Source organism: Elephas maximus, chromosome 5 (genome assembly GCF_024166365.1).
Source record: "Elephas maximus indicus isolate mEleMax1 chromosome 5, mEleMax1 primary haplotype, whole genome shotgun sequence".
Classification (NCBI taxonomy): Eukaryota; Metazoa; Chordata; class Mammalia; order Proboscidea; family Elephantidae; genus Elephas; species Elephas maximus.
Window position 1 is genome coordinate 87,162,905 of NC_064823.1, and position 23,469 is coordinate 87,186,373.

A 23,469-nucleotide genomic window follows, 5' to 3' on the forward strand; every position below is an offset into this window, starting at 1 on the left:
ATACAAGAGTAGTAGTAGTTAGGACAAAATGAACTTTTTCCTCAGGAGTGTTAATAGAACACCTCAATAATTTATAATTTCCAAGCCAGCAAACGTCTGAAAATCATTAAATTTGACCTGGGAGAACATTTGTGGATATATTGGGCTAATTTATTTGAAAAAAATACTAGACTATAAATCAAAAGAGCTATTTACTGTACTTCTGAAATATAATTATTTAAAAAAGGCCTGCATTTACTGTTTGAACAAGGGTGAAATGAGGTTGTAATGGACAGTGGCCCTGAATGCAACTTTGTAATCATTAGGACAAACCTTTTGCAGTGTGGTTAAATTCCCTTCATGTTTTATAATTTGCCTATAAATAATGAACCACAGGCCTTCACATAGCACAGCATCAGCTTATCTACCCTGGAAAAATCCTCAGATGCTATCTGGAAATAACTCAAACTCTCATTTATGGAGTTCAGCTAGGTTCCATTTAGACCTATAAGTTTTATGAATGAAAGCACAATTTTTTAATTTAAATAAAGCTTCAGAATAAGTTTAGATGTACAGAAAAGTTGTGAAAGTAGAGTTCCAACATACATCACACCCAGTTTCCATGTTGTCGACATCCTACATTACTGCACTACAGTTGTCACAACTAAGGGACAAACATTGGTACACTATTAAATAAGTTCCACCTTTTATTCAGATTTTAATTTTTCCCCCCTCTAATGTTTCAGGATCCCACGTTATATTTAGTCCTCATGTCTCCCTAAACCACCTCAGCTGTTGTTTTTGATGACCTCAGTTTCTCAGGCTTTCATCGTTTTTCATAATCTTGACAGTTTTAAGGAGTACTGTTCAGGTATTTTGTAAAATATCACTTGAGTTTTCTGATGATTTTGGGTCTTTGGGAGGAAGGCTACAAGGGTAAATAAAGTGCCGTGCTCATCACAGATGAAGGGTGTGTGCAATCAGCATGACCTTCCGCTGATGGTGTTATATCACCTGGCCAGGATAGCGTTTGCCAGATTTCTCTTGTAAAAAAAAATTTTTTTTTCCTTTCCATAGTCTACTCTTGGGAACCAGGTTATTAAACACAACCCACACTTAAGAGGTGGGGAGTTACACTCTCTCCTTGAAGCAGAGTATCTACATAAATTATTGGGAATTTTGTGAGATTTCACTTCTTCCTCATTTATCCAAACCTGTGTATCAGTATGGACTCATGGACATTTATATGTTGGGTTATCATCATGCAGTATTTTCTGGCTCAGATTGTTCCAGCTTTGGCGATTGGTAGCTCTTTTAGTTGCCTGTGTCCCTTTGACATGCTCTCATCCTTTTGTTTTTAGACCACTTCCTTCCTTTCTGTCACTACATACATGCCCCAGACTGAGAATCAGCCATTTTGCCAAGGAGCCCTGGTTCCTTTTACTGGAGAATGATAGTAGAAATCAAGAGCTGGCTGTTGGCAATGTCATTGCTTCTGCGTTCTCAGTGGACAACTATGTGCATGTGTACTAGCCCATGTATCCATACATTTCTATAATTGTTTATTCCACCTCAGAAAGCACAATTTTAAAGAAGATACATCATTAAGCTAAGGTATTCATGACTTGGCCCTCTTGCTTCTGTGGACAGCTGCGCTAATATTGATAGATCTTTGGGACTTTGTGTGCAAATCTAAAATCTCAACAATAACCAAACCTGTTGCCGCTGAGTCGATTCCAAATCATAGTGACTCTATAGGATAGACTAGAAGCGCCCCGCAGGGTTTCTAAGGATCAGCCGGTGGAGTCAAACTGCCAACCTTTTGGTTAGCAGCCGTAGCTCTTAACCACTGCACCTTCAGGGCTCCAATAAAATCTTGAGTGACTGTTATTCCTTCTTACAGAGCTGCCCCTTTTTAATTTAAATCAAAACTAATTATCAATAATTTTTGCTATGTTAGAATAATTCCCATTTTGTCCATTTTTGTTCCCGTTATCTGTAACACCTAGAACAGTATAGGTACACGCAGGTGGCCAAAAAATGAGAAGAAAAAAGCGCACACACAAAGGGAAAAAAGATGACAAAGCTAGAATTAAACCCAGAATTAGCAGATTTTATTTGTCCATAGGACTCTGAAGCCTCAGTTTCACCAAGTAACAGGCAAGACTTCTGGAATGACAACTCTTTCCCAGGCTGTAACCCTTTCCGGGATATAGGATTTATCAAACAACCTCAGTTCCAGGATGTTTCCACCCCAAAATTCCAAACCAGTCGTAGATTTATATCTTCTTAGGTCTTAATTGGAATCAAACAGTCCAGACACATGCAACACGGGCAAAATAGTATATTCCATTTCTTTCCTTCCCTCGCACTTCCCTCTTTGCCCTCAAAGGGTTTGTTATCAGAGATGTTTGAGTATTGCCCTTTCCAAGAAACCTGTCCACCAGCTCTAATTCTTCGCTCAGAACATAAGGGATTCCTTAAATTAAAAAAAAAAAAAAAATCTGAGCTAATTATTCTCAGCCATGGACAAATTTTACTCTATACCTAATCCAGCTTTGTTCTCATCAGTACTTCCTATTTGCAGAAGTCAAACCCTATTTTGAAAGCTCTTTATAATTTCCTTTACGACTTTGGGAGGAGGAATGGACTGGGCTTGCTTTGTTGGCTTGCTTTGTGGTAGGAGATCCTGAAAAGGGCAGATACTTACTTTTAAAGGCATTAAGTAGAAAAACTGCAAATGCCTTTTTATTTTGATAATGAAAACATCTGTAGGCCAATACCAGAAAACTTCTGGCCCTGAAATCATAATATAGTATTGCTTCAAGTACGCTCAGAATTTATATTACTCTTTTTTTTTCCCCCTGAGTTTGTGTTCACAGTTTGGTAGAGATAATTTTAAAGAAGAGGTAGTTGGGGGTGAAGAGGAAATAATGTTTAAGTCTAGCAGCACCTGGGGAAATACATAATATCTGTCATTTTCATCTCAGTTAACATTTATCTTTCCTCTCAATATATAAGAGGGAGATGATCAATTTCCTCTTTACTCTTAAGTGCTTAGACCACTCTCTTCTATTATATCTACCCCAGAATTATCACTATTCATAAAAATGAACAGCCTTTTCAAATATATGCTATACAGTAAACCCTTCAAAGTGGGGTTATTTAGACTGAGAAGAGAAAGGCTCAACTGAATAACTTTTATTCATACAGTAATTAAGAAAAATGAGCAAAATTTCCAGCATCCCCAACCTCTGCTTTTTCTCCCTGGACTCGCAGTATGTAAATAACTCCTCTCTGTCAGCCCTTTAGTTGACCCTAAGGACTGGGCTTTAGGGGATCGTGACATCTAGCACAGGTAGGGGCTGGCCCTGCATAAAAGTTTTGGTCCAGGGCTTGGGCTCCTGTCTTACGACGGGCTGGTGGAATACTGCTTCATCAGATGCTTGTGGCAGGAATTGCACACTCGCTCAGGCGTGATACTTGAAGGGAGAGGCAGTTCATTTGTTGAACAGGCATTGCAGAAGGTTCCTTTGCAGTTCTTACACACATTCTACAAGAAGAGGAAGTTGGGTGGGGAACAGAAGAGAAGCCAGGGGTAAGGATGCATGGAACATAAAAGGGCAAATACGGCAAATGCTCAGCGTCTAATCAGGTATTGACTGAATGTTTACTACGTGCCAGGTAGTAGCTGACAAACACAGTACTGTGTACAAAGAACCTTATAGTCTAGTGCTTAGATCTAAATGAAAAGCAGCAGCAGTGTTACCGAATTCAAAAGAACAGATACTATACAAATTACCCTTGGAATACATTTCATATTCTGTTCCCTCTACTCACTATATACACTTTAATTGGAAGTAATCCTAAAATTGAGGGCAGTGGTAGTTCAGTGGTAGAATGCTTGCCTTCCATGTGGGATACCTGGGTTTGATTCCTGGCCAGTGCTCCTCAAGTGCAGCCACCACTGTCAGTCTTGTGTACTGCTATGATGCTGAACAGGTTTCAGTGGAGCTTCCAGACTAAGGCTAGAAAGAAAGGCCTAGTGATCTACTTCCAAAAATCAGCCAGTGAAAAAAAGTCCCTATGGATCACAGTGGTCCTATTTCATTGTGCATGGGGTCACCATGAGTCAGGGGCAGACTCAATGGGAGCTATCAACAACAATAACACTGAAATTAGTTTGCAAGTACCTAAGCTTACCCTGGAACTCTGGTGGCACAGTGGTTAACACGCTTGGCTGCTAACTGAAAGGTCGGCAGTTGGAACCTACCAGCTGCTCTGGGGGAGAAAGATGTGAGTCTACTTCTGTAAAGATTTACAGCCTTGGAACCCCTATGGGGCAGTTCTACTCTGTCCTGTAGGGTTGCTATGAGTTGGATCTACTCAATAGCAGTGGATTTGGTTTGTTTTTTCTTTTTTTAAAGCATACTCTAAATAAGGCAGGCAGTAACCTAATTAAAAAATTTGCTGAGTACAATTCCTAAAGCGCTTAATGCTTTCCTGTGATGCTCTATAAGCATGTTCTTTGGGGTATCCGTGCAGCAAGGGCACAGCTTCCTGTACACTGATAATTGGAAACTGGCCTCTTTATTAAACATTTTGAATCCTTACAAGCTAAGAGCTGGGAGAGTGTGTGGGTCACCATGGCAGTGTCACTGGCAAGACACAGTTCCAAGGGTCCTTATATAAAAGGCCCAGAAGAGTAATTTCCCTTGTGAAATCTGATCTTGGAAGATTCATCCTTAACAATTCCTGAGGGTGCAATGAAGGTAGGGATCACTTTTATTTGAAGCCTGAGAGGAATCTTCCCCTGACATACTGAAGTTAGTTTGCATGGCTCTGAAGAGAAAAGGCGGAATTAGATCAGCAGTTTCTTCTATTTTAGAACATATTTCTCTGTTTGCTTTCATTTCAATAAAGGCAGTTCAACTGTTACCTAATTATGCTAATGTAAGACTAGATTTGCTTGTTAACATTCAACATGATCACAAATGGTGGTTATAATTGTAAATTTGGACATGTTTCCTGTTTTTCTTCTGGTTGTTTCTTAAACTCATTGGTCTGTTAAGCATCTAGATACTACTAGATAATGGGGGAGACTATTGTCAGCAAGACATAGTTCTAGCTATCAAAGGAACTCATTCTTTCTGAATGCTTCCTTCTCTGCCTACTCTAGGATAACAGACCAGGAAGTGCTCATGTGAGGATTCATGGGAAAAACAAGTGGTCCAGTGGGGAGAGCTCACTTCCCTTTCACAGGCGATTTCCCCAAATAACTACAAGAACCTCCTTCCCCAAACCTATCTTTTCTGTTCCAAGCAAGATGGAGTACTGGAAGGAGCATAGACTTTGGAGCCCAAGTGAGGCTGGAATCCCGGCTTTACCACTTACTACTTGTGTAACTTTGGGAAATGTACTTAATTTCCTGAGCCCATAGTTCTTTTTTTTCATTTATAAAATGACGACACAAAGGTCATAAGCTTCACAGGAACAGGGACTTGGTCTATTTTGTTCATTACCCTTTCTCCAGCACATGGAAGAGCACATGCCACATGAGGCACTCAATAAATATTTTTAGTTATTTAGACATTACTGTTTGCTTATTTGTTTTAAATCCTTTATATATTTATTTTATGGCGATTTAATGATAAGACTTACTATGACTGAAAAAGACAACTAATCAATAAATGATTGCTCCCTTTGTTTTTCTCCCTACTTTCTGCACCATGAGGAGTCATGAGATACACTGGCAAAGCCTACTATTCTTGGGGAGGGGTTAGGGTAACAATGGATATCGCTGTGAAGAACCTACTCATTTCTCACCAGTTACCTTTTTTATGCTGCCATCATCTTCCTGGCATAGCTGACACACCTGTGGCTTTTCAGAGAGCAGAGGTTGATCCTAAACCACACAGGCAGCCAGTTAGTTACCCTTACCCCAGAAACAATACTTTTCAGAATATGAATTTAAGTTACAAAATTAATATAACCACACTACAGACTACCTGGAAACTGAAGAAAACAAATTACATATAGTCTCACCACATTAATACAAATATAACTCCATTGGTATTGTTCCAGTTCTTTTAATTTTTATAATAAATTAAAATGTGATTTTATTTATAAAAAGAAAATTAAAGCATACAGAAGTATAAAATGAAACGTTTAAAAAATAATAAAAGGTAAAAACTGCCCCATCCCTCCTCCTGTCTCCCTCTTCTATGGAGAATGGAAGGCACTAGGCTTCATTTTACACCCGAGTAAAATTACAGGGTGATTCAGACATAGTAGCATTTATCATCTTTCTCATGAGGTGGTCATATACTATCCTATTGGCAAAGTGTTTCACTACCATTTAATTTTACTTATTTCTAAGTAATCAAGAAGGTTTTTTTCCCCTCCATTTTATGTATGGGGAAACCGAGGTAGAGTGAGCTCTGCTAGGTCCCACAGTGTATCAGAGAAACTTTTAAGAAGTGAGAATAGCTGTTGACTTAGTAAACGGTTCAAAGCTGCGCTACCTCCTGTGAGAGTTTCAGGCTCCTTAGGACATTGTTAAAAGGATGATAAGCAAAGGCCTGGAATCATTCATTCACTTCCCATGATACCTTGTTTACTGGCTAGGCATGATCCAGCCAAATTCATAATTTATACAAGATGCTTGAGAACAGTAGGCTCAGTTACCTGTTGATCCATGGGGTGAGACTGCAGCCTAAAATGGTGAATTAAAAACATTAATGAACAGTAACTACATTTCCATTTATTATCATCTTAATAAGAAGTAGCTAAGAAAAAATATTCTGCCAAAAAAGCAATACTATGGTTCTTTTAATGTTGCTGAGAGCAATTTATTTATTAATCATAACTCCATGGAAAAAAAAATTTTTGTTGTTAAATCTATTACTAGAATCTGACCCTTGGCCTACCTTATTATGGTTCCTGTTTAATAATAGATTTGGAATTATATTTTTCTTTCTACTACCAAGAAAACAGTTAACATTTATATTTCTCTACATGTAAAACTCCAATGGCCAATGCCATACATTTAAATAGCATTTTTTCTATCTGATATTATGGAAATTTATTCTTTATCATATGTCACATGCTATTCCCCTCTCCCAAATATTCTTAAAATGTGAATTTAAGCAAATTTATCAGGAAAAAGTAAATGAGATTATTACATGAGAACCCAATCAGGTTGAAGTATTTCTTAATGAGATTAAGCTGAGCTAACCCTGATTTTCTGAACTTGGAAAAGACCTAGACAAAAGAAGTTGAGCCTACTCTCAGTTCTGGGGAAAATGCACCAGAGATCTGCAGTGGTTCTTGTTCTCTGGGTGAATGGCAGTGTGACCACCAGACATACACCACGGTGTGACCAGGTTTTCAGATGTTCCTTGGACCACAATCCCAGGAAGCCTGGGTATGTTTTAGGATTGAGGTTTTGGCCACTCTAGGTCCCAGAAGCAGCTATTCTGTAGCGCAGAGACATATAAAGCGCTTAAAATCAGAACACATGGTAGGTAAGCTGAGGCACTTTGTGTATGTCACCTAATCTCTCTGTGTTCTTCAGTTTTCTCATCTGTAAAGCTGGGATAGATGATTATGCTTTTGTAAAGAGAATTAAATTTTTAAGGAGATAATAATCAGAACCTAGTATTTAATAGACACTCCTGATTACAAATGACTTGATTTTGGTCTGAACTAGGCTGACCCTCAAAGCATTTGGAAGCTCAGGTTAATTTCACAGCTTTTTTAGTGCCCTCCATGTCCCCATGCCAATCTGTAATGTCAGATGGGCTGCATCTTAAGGTCAGCCCTGGATCAGACCACCCTCTGAGAACAAAATGAAAGGCTTTGGAATCATTCTGGCCCTGCAAGCAAGGAAGAGGTGTTTAAGCTAAGTACCTGCATAATTAGAGTACATATTGGATTGTGTGATTTTTCTTCTCCAGCAGCTACTTTTGCTCCATTTGACACACTACCTCATTCTTAAGGCATCAAAGCCTGGGCAGGGACAGGTGCCAAAAATGTATACTGAACGCTTTTCTCAAAACCTCTCCACAGTATCTTTCCTCATTATTAATCTCCTTTATTTTTTAATTTAACAGCACTATGCAATATTTTGCTACATTTCTACCTGCTAAAATAACTGTCAAAAGTGAACTTCCTCAAAACAGATCCTGTGCTTTTCACAGTGAGCAAATCAGATGAAGAGTTAAGAAAAAGGAATGAAGTTAAGCGGTATTTTCCCTTAAGAGAAAAGAGATATGGGAAACAAGAGGATTTGAAACATAGCTGCTTTTTACTTAGCACAAAGGTGGAAACTAGTTAGACTCAAGTAATTAAGAGCCTAAGAAATGCTATGACTTGTGCTTCATTCTTTTGCGATAGCAATCCAGTAAAGATTATTAATAATCTTTTAAGTGACAATTTGCGTTTGGGGATTAATCAGGGAAGAATCAAAGGTCAGACTTACTACCATTCTTGTGAAATGGACCAGTGAGTTTGGTTTAATGTGTTATCTGCTTTGTTATTTATTCACTTTCCTTCAAAATGTCTTTCTGGCATATTAAAACTACGAAAGCCAGCACTTGGTCTGTGTCAAGGCCAGTCAACATCAAAAACTCCTTCTTTCCCACCGCCCCAAAATAACTTCATATTTTAGTTAACACTTGATTAGCAAACACCTGTGGCTTTCTTCCAAGGGCTTTTTTAGGTTAACATTTTCCTCTTGAATTCTGTGCTTCCCATCCTGCCAAAAGAAAATAGCCCAATTTATTAATTATTCCAAATGCTAAACAATGATGATGTTGCAGACATTTTCTGCATGGTCTTAGCTGGGTACAGAGCTAAGTAGCTTTTTTTTTTTTTTTTAAATTCGGGGAGAGATCTAACTTTCAAGGATGTTTCCTCATTCTCTGCTCCAACTAGTTTCTTAACAAACTATTCTAAGAGAGATTGCAACAAGTAATTTTCAGAATAGATATTTTAATTCCTGAGATATACAAAATTTAGAATGTACCTTATGTACTTGCAAAGCAGGCTCAAGATACCAGTTATTTCTTAGGAGAAATAATTTCCCCCTGCCCAGCTGAGCTCTAAAAAACTGGGCAAAGTGAGCATGGCCACAGACACTTCCAGCAGACTGTGTAATCCTCTGGACACTCAATCAAGTAGATGCCCCAGTGTTGTGACTACTTTTACAGCCTATACAACTCGGAGTTTTCTACTTTGAAGGACCAATGTAAAGTTCCAAACTGCATTTTCACCAGTGCTCCAAGTCCTGCCTGAGCAGTTTTGAGGGATAAATTCTTTTTGTGACGCACAGCACTGCTGTCTGCCTTGAACTGCTGACCAGCTGCCTCTGGAAGTGGAATGTGTGTTCTCAGGCCACTCAAAGGTCAAGGAAGGGAGGTCAATACAATATTGACCCTCCAATCTTGAGGATATTATCCTCTTGGAAACTTCCACTGCAGGGCAATTTGAGACTAAGAAACTTAAGGTCTCCTTTGAAAAATGGGGTAAGATACACCAAGATTTAAAATAAGCCTCTGAAAGCCCTACTAAATAGATTTCACGTTCACAAAATGAAAACAATAAAGACAACATGCTACGTAGAGAGTGGTACTTTGTACACTTTAAATTATTACTTACAGTTTGTGCTGTCCAGTCGATTCTGACTCATAGCGACCCTATTATGACAGAGTAGAACTGCCCCATAGGTCTCCCACACTATAATCTTTATGGGAACAGATTGCCAGGTGTTTTCTCCCGTGGAATTGCTGCATGAGTTCAAACTATCGACCTTTTGGTTCACAGTTGAGCACTTAACAATAGTTAAGTGCCACCAGGGCTCCAAATTATTAGTAATGGACACTATATAATAACATTCCATTTATCATTCTTTTCAGCTCTCCAGAAAATTAGCAGCATACTCTCCTGGAATTTTAGTGAGCTTATAAATTTGTCGTTCTTTGTTAAATATAATATGTACATGAAGGAGGCAATTTTCCCACCATGTTTGGTCTTTGACAGAAAAAGAATTTCAGGCTTTCCTGATGCTATTACTTGAAGAGGTTGCCTTTTGTTTCCTGAGTCCCAGAGACAATTTTACACAATCTTAGATCCCTCATCACTACAGTTACTGGAGGTCTCTCTTCTAAGGTTGTTCTGCAGAAATCTCTATTCTTGTACTTTAAACCATCTACATTACTTTACCCTTCCGCAAGCCTAGTTCCTTCTTTTTCTAGTTATTGTTATACCTGAGTATATTCAAACTGAAATCTTCATGATTTTGAGAAAAGTGTGTAAGGAAAGAAATCCACATTTAAGAAAATTCTGTTAAGGAGGATCTGAGGGTTGGGAGGGATTACTATATCATATTATTAGAATATTTTAGTCAGCAAGGTCTGAAAAATAGACATTTTTGTTATGATACCAAAATAACCTTACTTAACAAATCAAGAAGTATAAAAGGGTCACAAAAATCATGGTTAAAATTCCCTTTTCCAAATGGAATCAAGTCAGAGAGAGATTCCTAGAGGTAGACTCAAAATCAAGCTTTGCTGTGTTCTCGCTGTCTCTAGTCTGCCATTACATACTCAAGGACACAGCAATTAACTATGTGATCCACGAGAGAAAACTGTGGGGCCTATCAAGACAGCTTCCAAAAATTAAATTTAAATTAAGTAAATGAACAAGGGAATAACAAGTATTACCGTTTTGGGTTCTGTCTTCTGTGAACCCTTTCCTGGGACATTGCTGTTGTTTTGTAACCTTCTTTCTCTTTCCTGTTTTAGTTCTAACTCAAGCTGGTTCCTGGGGTAGGTAGGAGAGGAACAGGATAAAGATTTGGATTTCTATATTCATATTTTATTCTCTAGAGAATGCCAATCCCTTTTCTCAAAGTTCAGTAAGTAAATTTTAATTCTTGATTACTAAAAAGTTACCAGATATACAAGAAAAACCAAAATTTAAAGTATTAAAGTACAATAAAACAAAACCAATAGTTTAACACTGAAAGACATAAACCATGCTTAAGCTTTCTTGGATTATTAAGAATGTACTTTAGGATGTTATAGTGTCTAACAGTCATCACTCTGAATATTAATATTTCAATATTAACTCTTAATAAAGTGTTGTAGTCAACCGAATGACAAATAAGAGGATTTACTATAACTGAAGGGCAGTATTTACAAATTCTCAGCAAGACAGAAAAAGTACTGACACTACAGCCCCATTTCATATAAATTAGCTGGTCTCTCTAGTTATGTACTCAATCCCCACCACTAGTGTCCTCAGCAGCTGTGTGCTTTGTATTCAACACAAAGTTCTGTTTGTTTGAAGTCAGCAGCTTCAGCATGGAAGTGAGTCTCATTTGAGAGATAATGTAGAAGACTGGTTAAGGGCTTGGAGCCAGAGAAGCAGGCTTTCAAATAACAGTGTTCCCACTCATTAGCTTAACTGTGTAAATACAGAGAAATGTAACCCCACTAAGTTTTAGTTTCATCTGAAAGTGAGGGTAGTAATACTACCTACTAGTAGAGTTGATATAAAGATATTGGAAGAGAATGTATGTGAAGTGCTTAGTAAAGTATCTGGCATACAGCAGAAGTTCCATAAACTATTATTGATTGAATTGAGGGAATGCTTTTATATGTTGTGAAGCTTTCTGAACTCGAATTCCAGAAAAAGGACATTACAAAGAGCGAGCCAAGATGGCTGGAAGTCATGAGACTCTCCTTCTCTTTGTCTAGCCTTTAACATTACCCGGGGCCACCACCCAGTCAGTTCAAGGTGCCCTCTCTTCACCGCTGCCTGGTGAGCTCCTCCACTTCCAGCTGCAGACTGTTGATCTTGTCTCCAAAGTCCTGCTTGAAGAGCCGGTTATCCAACTCGGCAGACTGGCGGCCTCGCTCAGCCTGGCGCAATCTGGGTGTGAGCCATATGAACTTGTGATAAAAAACAAAAGCCATGGTGGGGAGGAAGACCGAGTTCATAACATAAAATAAAACAACCCAAGGAGGAAGGTAGGGAGAGACAGAAAATTTTTATAGGACAAAGGGGAAGAAATTATGGGAGGGGAAAAAAAAAATGGTGAGGAGACAAATTCTTAAGAAAAGCAAGATGAAGGTGAACCAGGCAGAAGCAAAGCTGATTTTCCACTTTTTTTTTTATTATTATTCTATTACTACAGTTTACAGCCATTAGATGATAAACAATAAAACATCACATTTTAGAAAATCCATATCCAAAGCCAACCTCAAGTACACAGTAATTTAAGTTAAATCCACTTTTTTATTTGTTTTCACTTCCTAACAGATTTGGTACTTTCCATTTCTGTTTTACACACATAACTGGAACTTGCAAATGGACAACTACCTTCTTCTATGTGGAATCAGAACACTTCTCTGGTCCTTTTCCCAAACCATGTATTAAATTAAATCATAGGACATTATACATCAACCCTCACCCAGGCTCTAGGTTATTATATAAGGAAAAGCCTTTGTCAGATTTTGGCTGTGTGCTGTGTGACTAAGTGAACAAACAATGTGGCTGTGGGCCTGCATAATATTACTGACCATATTCTCTGGAAGAGTCTGATGAATGCTTTCTTCTGCATATCCTATAACTTTGCACCTATAAAGAAGCATGTTCTAGAAGGTGAAACATCTCAGGCTCTCTATTATAGAATTCGGAAGCATGCTATGTGCAGTCTTTTAAAAAAGTTTTATTTTGGTGTTTGAGCACTCCTTCCAAATGCTCACAGAAAGGCAACTCATTACCATTAAAGGTTGATGAAGGTAAGAGTACAGTAAGCTATATTTGCATAGGTGCAAAATTATAAGAAATAAATTCAAGAGCATAGGATCTTCCATAAAGTTGGTCTAAACATATGTTCTTTGACTTGACTTTGGTTCAAGTCGGTGCAAGGCAAAAAAGCACTTGTAAAATCTACCTTACTGTTTTATCCTGGTTTTGCGAAGAAAGTGATACGGGATTTCCAGAGCTGGAAGCAAAGGGGTTATCTTTGTCCCCACCTAAGCAGCTGAAATGCTGCTAATCATACCGGAATGAGAGAAAAAGCAAATATTTTGCCAAGAGTTTTGAAGGAATAAAGGCTTATGTGAAGCCTGTCCCCCAAAATCAAAAATCATTAAAAATAATCAGACTATTTATAGGACTATTTACAACCTAAAGCCTAGAAAAGGTCAGATCTGTGGTCACTTAGGAAAAGGAGCCCTGCTAATATTGCTAATAAATCTACTGGGATTCTTTATTTTTAGACTAAATAAGAACAAAGAATGTAAGTTTATCATTTCTCTACTTCCTACTTTGAAATGTTTTTCTAGTCATTAGATTATTAGTTTCCCAGAAACTTTAGCAAAATCCTCATCTGAACAAAAAGTAATAGAAACTCTTAAAGAAGTGTTTCTAGTAAGGAACCACAGGCAGGAAACCATCACTCATGTCTACACCCTGTCCTCTTTAATCCAATAGGAAAAGCAGAATAGAACTGAAAAATGGGTAGTTTTTTATTTTTTTTAAAGGAGAGGAGTGTTTTTATTAAAATTGTTCTCTCTGAGCTATCTAAATAGGAAGTAGAACTGCAGGAAAAATAGCAGAGGTAGAATATGAAAAATATTAGGTGGGTTTACCCAAGCTTCCACATTATTATGTTACCATAAGTTACCTAATCACTAGCTTTATCTCTGTGTACTTTAAAGAAATGTAAAGATGCTGTCCCCCCCCCCCCCCCAATCACTAAGGCAAAAAAATTGCAAGCAATCTTGGTTACTGAGAATGAAACTGTAGTGAAATACTATTTATCCTTGGCTTGGGGATTAAACCTATGTAACAAAAACGAAAAGAGGTCACGGCCTAAGACACACAGAACTACTTTCGAAGAGTCCAACTCCACAGGGTATTCACCTCTAGTTCATTATATTGCAGTGGGCCAAACAGGGTCACTGATAGAGACATGAACAATGCACCTAGAATCTGATATTGTAAAGGACTGGGTTGCAAAGGCATCGATAAATATGTACAGAGCTTCAATTCTCTAGGCTTTTTTTTTTTTTTTTAAATGATTTATTTTATTGGTCAACTTAGAAGTAATTTGACAAAGTTTATTTGACATTTAGTCAGGGAATTTATACCAAATTTTTTAACTCTGGGGAGAAAATAGAAACAAACAAAACCCAACCTATATATCCAACTGGTTTTTTAAAGTCCAGCAAACTCCAATTCAGCTTTTGGTGACATTTTATATAGAACCAGAGCTTAAACATAATAACTTTCGGATTTCTTCCTTTTACAATTAAGTTGTGGTATCAGACTTGTGAGGTGACCAGCTGCAAAATACCTAATGATGCTTTGGGATCAGTTTATTTGCTGCACTATTTAAGGTTTTTGCCTGTTTCACCAAATCCTTTTCACTAAATTAATAAAATGAGAATGAAAATGGAGTGAAAGGGGGATGAGAAAATGGATAAAAAGGAAAGACAAAAATAGCAAGAGACCAAGTCAGCTATTTAATACTCAAAGAAGTAATTAGTTTTGTCTGCTTTAAATGCCAAGTCAAAAAATCACTGAAAAATAACCTGATATAATACATCAAAAGCACAATTTATGAACACTAAAATTGATTTTTTAAATCGTAAACATAACTTTTATGAACAAGTACATATATCCTTAGATGACTTTCATTCCTGGGTAGAATGATACCTTTTTACTCATCAGCCAAAACAGAGGTTTATATATTAATATATAATTAACTTCTGAGTTAATATTAACACACAGTTCTGTGTTAATAATCATCTGAATAAAACATCCATTCATTCATTGGTATATCCACCAAATGCCTTATATGTTTATGATACTGTGACAGATCCCATGGGGGGACTTAAAAGATGAGTTAACTAACTTCAAAGAGCTTACACTCTCATCAGAAAGATGACACATATATAAAGAACTATAAGATGAGGCAGAAAGTGAGAAGTGCCATAAGTAGTATGGATGGATATAAGGCTCTAGGCGCTCCAACAAGGATAGTGTATTTCTAGTTGGGAAGAGAAGTCAGTGGAAGCTTTGAGGAGGTCGCATTTGAACTTGAATGTAAAAATGGACTTAAAGAGTTAGGGAGTGGGAAAAGGAAAGGGATATCTAATTGGTGGAACTATTAGGAAAGGAATAAATGGGGAAAATGTCCAGGGACCAGTAAGTAGTTTAGTTTTGCTCAAATGCAAAAAGGGCGATGAGTGGGTGTTAAAGGTGGCCATGTAGGCAGGCAACACTGAACGATGTTGGATGCCATGCTTCATTCAATCTTGAAGTCTCGGCCATTTCTCTTGGTGCCTGAGTCACCAGGAAGAAAACAGTTGTTTTAGAAAAACAGAGAAACAAGAAAAACAACAGAGTAGTATAGGGAGAGGATTTGCTTTGGGCACAATGAACTGTAGACTGGCCTCTAGATGGAAGTCAGAGCAGGAGAAACAGATCTAAGAGCTGGTGGTGGGAGGTGACAGTGCAAGCTACAGAAATATTCAGGAAAAAGTAGACAGACAACAGTAATGGGAGAGAGGAAAGAAAAGGTTAAGGTTAAAGAAGGGAGAAAAAGATCCAGAATAAATCTTTAGAGGCCACCTACATCTCAATACCCCTATACCACCTAGTACCAAAGCTTTCAAAGACTTTAGTGATGGACAATGCAATTACAGAATTACAAACACATACTTAAAGGTCCTTTCAAAATTCATTCCGGTTTTAAGTATCCTTCCTCTAACACAAATATATTGAAATAGGGCTAAGGAAAAGGGTTAAAGTTCTGCTGTACAAAACAGTCATGACAAGCTGACATTTCTTAAAAATGTTTTCAGTGACATCTTAGAAAACACAAATAAAATTTAATTGGCTTTCTTTCTACCAGCATGTCTGAAAGCTGAAAGAATTTTATATATTATATTCTTTTCACTTCTAGCCCTGAAACCCCAAAGTATTTCTTTAAAGAAACAGCACTTTTACCTTTGTTCCAGTTGTTTAATGGTAGCAGCCATCTGATTAGTCTTCTCTTCTAAGCGACTGTTTAGTTCACTTTTCTGTTTTACTCCTAAGTCTGAACTCTGTTACAGAAAAGAATTATGAATGATTTATATAAAATCCTCAAACAAATCACTGCTGCCTTCTGAACTTAATACTTAGCAGGAACTAGAAGTGCTCATATATTTGCATATTAGTTAATTCCCAAATGGAGAAAAATGAAAATGCAATTTGTTTAAAATTACTATGACTTATATGCAGCCTTATCACAAATATTAACATCACAAAGCTCATCAATTTATCCTATTCCAGTACAAAAGTCAATGGAATATATGACTCAGCTGGCATGGTAAGTGAGAAAGTAGAATTTCTCTAGGATAAAAAATACCCTTTCCCCATTACAATTTGAAAAGTTACTATAGCTTTCCAGAACAGTATATAGGACCCTACAATGGTGTGATTTCTAGAGTGGTTTATTGGCAGCTAGCCTCAAAGTTAAATGTGACTCATTGTTCTTGCATTTAAAGTTGTAATTCTTAGGAAAAACAGGGAGGGAGCTCTCCATCCAGGATTTTAGAGAGCCAGTGGGTCTGTTCCTCATATTTCCCCTACCTGCAGCTTAAAGGCAAGTTCATGCTTGAGAGCCCTGAGATCGTCCAGCTGCTGCCGTAGAGACACCAGGGCGTCCTGCTTCTCACAGACATCCTTCTCCAGCATCTTCATGGCCAATTCCATCTCCTGTCTCATGCCAATCTGTATCTCCAGCTCTTTTTCAACATCCTGCCCCCAAAGGCAAATAAATTGCTTATCCTCTTTCCTCAATTAAGTAGAAGTCATAAAATTTCACAGGAAAAGGTAGATCAAAACACTTATCTGAATATTCTGGCAAAATGGCTAGAGACTGACACTAGTTTTCAGAGACATTAACAACAAGCATCATAATTAAGATAATTACAACAACATCTGCACATCTGAAAAACAAATCCAACAAACGTGCTAGACCAAAGACAGTGCTATTTAACATGTCTGAAATATGCACATACTTGAGGCATCTCATTAGATCTCATTAATACAACTGATGTCATGTCCTATTATAGAAATATCTACAAAGTGCTAAAGTAGCCAGCCCAAAGTGAAGTAGTTGCAGTTCTCTTAAATTTGATGTATTAATATATTCAAGAGCCCAAGAAACCCTGAAGATACTTTGGGTTACCAGGCTAACAACTCGATTGCTGAGAACAATCAGTAATGGCTGGCTGAAATTTTAGATTCACTTAACGTGAAGCCTTTTTGTTTCAGCCATTAACTGTCAATCTTTCTGAATAAGGAAGTTTTCTTCACTTTTCTGCGTTACGAGAAGATGTTCTTTGTTGACAAGGATCTGCTGAGCCCCAGCAACATTATTTGGATGACCAAGTGTGACTGGACAAAGATACAAAGGCCTGAGGTTCTTCTGCACCTACATGGGGCCCAGGGCATACCTTGCACCTTGCCTACTTGCTTGGTTTCTTTCCTTTCTAACAAACATTTATCTTATTCTGATAAAAGGATGTAGGAAATTTTAAGATTCTTATGTGCTGCTTAACTGTGACTGTCCTCTGTACATGGTTAGCATGAGAGAAAATGAATCATATCACTTTTTAAAATGTTGACATATATTATTTCTAGAACCCTCCTTATGGAAAGTATTTGAGATCAAATCCACAAATATGAAAAAGGCAAATTTTCAAGGATGTTAAAATAATGTATTTTCAAAACCCTGAAATTCCGTTCTACACACTGTTAATTTGCACCACTTACGTTTAAGCTTCTCTCTATTCTTAACGACACTGTAGGGTGCCTTTTTCTTTGTCATATCATCTGAACTGCTGGAAGAGTTAATTTACTGATATGGTGCTCCATAGAGTTTTCAATGGCTGTGACCTTTTAGAAGTAGATCACCTTTCTTCTGAGGTGCCTTGGGTGTATTTGAACTGCCAACCTTCAAGTTAGTAGTTGAGCGCTGAAATATTTGCACCACCTAAGGATGCCATACTAATACAGGGCAGTCCTATATTAATGTCCTATAGGACAATTAATGTCCTCTATTTTATATAGGGTCACGAGGAATTGGAATCGACTCAACGGCACTGGGTTTTTTTTTTTATTTTTTATTAATATACTGATACTAATCTTTGGATAAAATCTATTATAGGAGTATTATTTCTCACTATAAATTCATACATAATTTATAAAGTTCTTTAAAACCAATACCAGATGATACATTTTTCTTTTTATGTATAGGAACAAGACTAAAGTCAGAACAAACAGCAAAAAATAACAGAGCACAATTCTAATGCCTCTTAGGAAGAGGAACAGCTCCCTCCAAGGAGACATATCAGAACCTTTGCAGGGCTGAGAATTGAGGCAGGAGTGGGGACTCTCCTGATGTTCTTATAATGCAAACTATAAAAGCAAAACAATAAAGACTGGCAAAATCTCACTGGCTGTTTAGAATATTCAGAAAATGGATAGAGAAAAGCAGTATGGGGAGTATGGGTTAAAAAGAGTGAGAAACAGTTTTATGGAGGCCATAAAAATCTTTAGCGCAGTAATGATATTCCTGGTCTTGGTTTGTAAGATAAAACCTTTAAGCAGGCTGCTAACTTTTAATGGACTCCTGAACTATCAGAACTTGAGCAAAGATTACCAGTCGCAATTGTGTTTCCTCTTTTAAATGCTTTCTTGCTTCACTCAGTGCTTGCCCTTCTGAAGTTCTGTCTTGCTTAGGACCCTTGAAAAGATAAACAAAATAGCAAATATGGAAGGATTTAAGAAATCCGTACAGAGTTAGCTGACATATAGTTACTTAGTAAGGAAACATGATCATACCTAAGCAGATGATAATAAAAGAAGACAAAGAAATTAAAGAAGCCTAGTAAATTTAAATAAATTCTTAAGCTGATTTAGGGATTTCTTGTCATTTTGTTTAAAATCCTAAGACAGGTTACCAGACTAGGAGGTAGAAATTTTAAAAACCAGCCTCTAAAAACAAAATAGCATTGACTGTAAAATATGAATTGGGCCAAAGGTTCGAGTGTTAGTGATACATTCCTTCTCCAAAGATCTCATGCCTGGTCAAATCCACAGAGATCACAACTGAAAATAAGAAGGTAATCAGAAAATTCTTCTGTGCAGTCACGGTTGTTTTTACCAAGTTCATGCATTAAAGTCTTAATACTTTACTCACGGAAAACTAATTTAGTCCCCACTAAGAGCCTCATTACTCTTACTTTAGGAACAATTTTAATAACTGTGGATATTTGGATTTCTAGGCCACAGGAGCACAGCCAGAATGCTCCTTAGAAGCAAGGATGGAGAAACTACATCTCACATACTCTGGACATGTTATCAGGAGGCATCAGTCCCTGGAAAAGGACATTATGCTTGGTAAAGTAGAGGGTCAGCAAAAAAGAGGAAAACCATTAACAAGATGGATTGACACAGTGGTTGCAATAGTGGGCTCAAGCTGAACAATGATTGTGAGGATGGCACAGGACTGGGTACTGTTTCGTTCTATTGTACACAGGGTGACTATGAGTCGGAACGGACTTGATGGCACCTAACAACAGGCCACGGTTGATTACAAGCATGAAGATAAAAGGGAGTGAGGATATCTTTCTAGAGATAGCAACACTACATTACCAAGAAGTAAGAGATGCCAGTGAAATCATAAAAGCCAGAAAAAGAAATATAAAAACACCTACAGCAATCTGGGAATATCTAAGCATAGGTGCTAGACACTCTATTAATTTCAACAGTCCAGTAAAGTAGTACCATTGTTATTCAGCATCGGGTTACTAATGCTGGTAATTACGATCTTCAGCCATCAAAAAGGGCTAAATGTGCTGAACTATATCTTCTTATTAAGAAGGTTTGGAATTATATAATACATATAAGATTTACACAAATCTGGATAGATGTTTATGAAAAGTTTGGTGCTTTAAGGGCCTGACCAAACCAAACCATCTGCCCTTGAGCAACCCTATAGGACAGAGTAGAACTGCCCCATGGGTTTCCAAGGATGGATGGTGGATTTGAACTGCTGACCTTCTGGTTTACATACAGCCAAGTTTTTAACCACTGCACCACTAGGGCTCTGCAAGGGGCTGGGTTATCTAAAAAATTCATTTATATGGTAACTTGCAGTGATATCAGATAAATAAGGTGCTGCTTTTTACAAAACAAAAATTTGCATGGCTTAAGATGATGGCATATATAACATTTAAATATAGTACAAATCACTATTACATAAAAATAAGAAACTGATTAGATTGTTTCTTAAGGTCTCTAGATATAGGGAGCAGTGAAGCCAAGGAGCATTTTTGTAGAGGCGCATCACCTTCCCCAAGCCTTCATCATTCACTTAGACACACATGGGGTTTAAGTAAAAAAACTGTACTTGATATAGTCAAATATTTGCTGCTTCAAAACAGTCCTCCAGACACGCCCCCTACTGCCAACACACTGATATGCTCTCTATGAATATTTCATAAATACAGTAATATTAACCTTCCGATTGGATTCCAATATGTAGGAGCTTTCCTCTTTAACTCGTTCCATTTCTTCTTGCAAGGTAATAATCCTGTTGTTTGCAACTGCAAGCTATTAAAAAAAAAAAAAAAAAAAGATCCTTTATCTTTCTTTTATTAACAGTATAAAATAATTCATGATCTGATAAGACAATTTCAGGCTTGCATATTCTTAGAAGGAAAGAAACCTATTGATTACCCCATAAAAATGGTCTTGCAGAGAACTTAGGGAAAATATTTTAAAAGTTGGTTAAATAAAGAGGTCTCCTCATGCCATGGGACCCATTTTCTGAACCTTCCATAAGATTTTTATAGATGATTTTAAAAGATATATATAGAGAGAGACTTTTTTCATTTCAGTACCTAAGAAGATAAGGTAACATTATTAATAGTACACTGCTAATGGGTAACATTTTTCCCCCATTTCACAGGGGGAAAAGTAAGGTAGAAACACTTCTTTCTTCTCTGCACCTACTAAAGGCAATCCTCCCCAGAGAATGTGAACGTGCCTGAATGAGGCTGGAAGAAGGAACCGAGCAGGCTGCTCTTGGCCAGGCTAGTGCTCCCTTTTTATTATCTCCTCGCTAGCAGTGAGCGCAGGTTGTGCTAGGTTCCTGCCCCAATGTGGTAAGCACAGGGGAGCTAAGGCTCAGGCACGCTTTCTAGAGGCAGGTCTGGAAGCCATTTCTCCCTCAGCTCCACTGGGGCCTGGTAATACCTACAGAAACAATTGCTGGCAAATGGGTCTGCTCTATATACAGAGCCAAGGGTTCCTCCAAACAGGCTGTGACAAGATCTAGACTTAAGAGAAAGTATTAGGAATCCTGATTAAGGCTGTAAATCCAAGTGGGCTTTCTAATTCAGCTTTATATTTATATCTTCACCTATTGATTCTTCTCATTCTGTCATATTCATTCAGAATGCAGGTGGGGAAAAAGGTCTTTTTTTTTTCCCCCAGCTGACCCTCTAAAATCCCACATACATGGAATTGAGAAAAGGCAGACCTGATTAACCTTATCTCTCTCCATAAAGTCTATACAAAGTGCTTACCTATATCTCTAAAAGTTCAAAATTTCAAGAAAATAAATGCTATTGGTAAAATAAGTAAGTGAATAAATGGATGAATAAATACTGTTAATAAAATAAATCTAGGCCAGAAGTCTTATGACAGAATAAAATTAGCATGTAATATTTATTAAAAAAAAAAAAAATTATTACATGCTTAAAATTCTAAAGCACTGTTTCAGGCCTTTATCATGTATTAAATCACTTAATTTGAACAACAATCATAAAACAGGTATAATTATTATTGTTATTATAGGTATTATTATTATTATTATGGATAAGTAATCAAGGAATAGCAGTTTCAGTAATTGATCCAGGATTAGAAAGCTAGTAAGTGCCAGAGCCGGGACTTGAACCAAGTAGCCTAGTTCCAGACAGACCATGCTCTCAACAACCCAAGCTCTTAACCACTATGACATACTGCCTCAGTAGAGCAGCAGCAGCAGAATTACAGCAGAAAATTTATGTGCAGAATATTCCAAAAGCCTTGTGGGTTAAAATTCTGAGGGTTATCACCATAAATTAAAGTTTTAAATATATTTAAGAATCTATCTTCAAAAGTGAAGCTTACAGAATTGAATAATAAAGATGTTTTAAAGTTATAACAATAAAAATGTTCATTCTAAAGAAAAACTGAGTAAGTAGCATCTTGCTGACTAAAAAATTTGTCTTTGACAAATTAGGAAAATAATATATTAATTAGAAGTAAAACATGAAGATTTTTTTCTATTCTTGTTTTAGGGACTTTTCTAACAGTTTTTGCACACACATTCTTATCTGATCTTCTAAGTAACTGTGAATGTGAAAGGGGAAGCATAATTACCCTCACTTGCTAGAAAGGGAACTGTGCCTCCTACAGTTCAAGCAACTTACTGCTCAGGAGCACATGTGATTTGCAAGTAGCTGGGACTAATGGTCTTATGACCAGATCTCTCTCTCTTACCTGCCCCACTGGTCTCTCTCCCGCACCATCCCAAAGAGAAAACAAGGTCCATGGGGGTGGGGATCTCGCCAATCTGGCACACACAAATCAATGCTTGGCACATATAAATCTTTGCTAGTTCTAGCACATAGGCAGGGCACAAAAAATGTTTGTCGAATGAATAAATGATTATCACTCATAAATGCTAAACATCAACTCTGGGCTAGCCCACACAAAACAGTCACACAAAAGAAATCATGATATTTTATCAGTCCAGCTTCTGTGTCTACACAGTCCAACCAGGTAATTGAGACACCTGAGATAAGCCATTCTCAGTCAGAACCAAGAGTTATGTTCTATAGTAGATATTGCCTCAGTGTAGTTCTGCAGGAAGAAATGGCTTTGACTACCAACTCTGTTTGATTAATCTGGCTGTATTGATTGATCTATAAAGGTCAATTAGATGTATTGTTTCTTGGATTAAAACGGTTCCTTCTTTTGTAATCTGTCTTCATTCAGTTCATATGACAACTACTCAGTGAGTCATCAAAACTAGAAACATTAGACAATATCCTGGATTCTTTCATCCTTTTCATCTAGTGAACTGCCAAGTGCTGCAAAATTTATCTACTATGTATTTCTCAGTCCCCTTCTCTGGTGGTATCCTGGTAAATGTTTAACAACCAGCTCTCCAAACAAAAAAAGTCCTAATTTGTAGTGTCTGCCAAATTCCATGGTATATATGTGCAGAGCTGGTTTCTACCAGCTTGACATCAACTAGCTCTCAAATTCCTGAAAATTTAATAAGTGGCTCTTCCGAGCAGGTGAGAGCTGAGTCTGGCATACTAATGCAAGTCTTCTTCATCTAACTGTTTTTGGTTCAGACCC

At 37.4% G+C, this 23,469-nt stretch overlaps 1 protein-coding gene across 15 annotated transcripts in view; it reads right to left on the reverse strand.

The window, feature by feature from the left end:
- Positions 1–2,071: 2,071 nt before the first annotated feature.
- RUFY3 (RUN and FYVE domain containing 3) overlaps positions 2,072–23,469 on the reverse strand; it is an 89,014-nt gene continuing 67,616 nt past the window's right edge. For 6 of the 15 annotated variants that reach the window (XM_049886076.1, XM_049886082.1, XM_049886078.1 and 3 more), the window contains 10 exons: positions 20,575–20,667; positions 18,713–18,796; positions 16,636–16,803; positions 16,009–16,106; positions 11,797–11,916; positions 10,704–10,803; positions 8,673–8,737; positions 6,667–6,694; positions 5,813–5,884; positions 2,072–3,532 (listed from right to left, as the gene is read on the reverse strand). In XM_049886076.1, coding sequence (XP_049742033.1) covers positions 3,389–3,532; positions 5,813–5,884; positions 6,667–6,694; positions 8,673–8,737; positions 10,704–10,803; positions 11,797–11,916; positions 16,009–16,106; positions 16,636–16,803; positions 18,713–18,796; positions 20,575–20,667 — 972 coding nt within the window. In that variant the 3' untranslated portion in view covers positions 2,072–3,388. The other 9 variants (XM_049886087.1, XM_049886090.1, XM_049886088.1 and 6 more) reach the window with 7 other exon arrangements.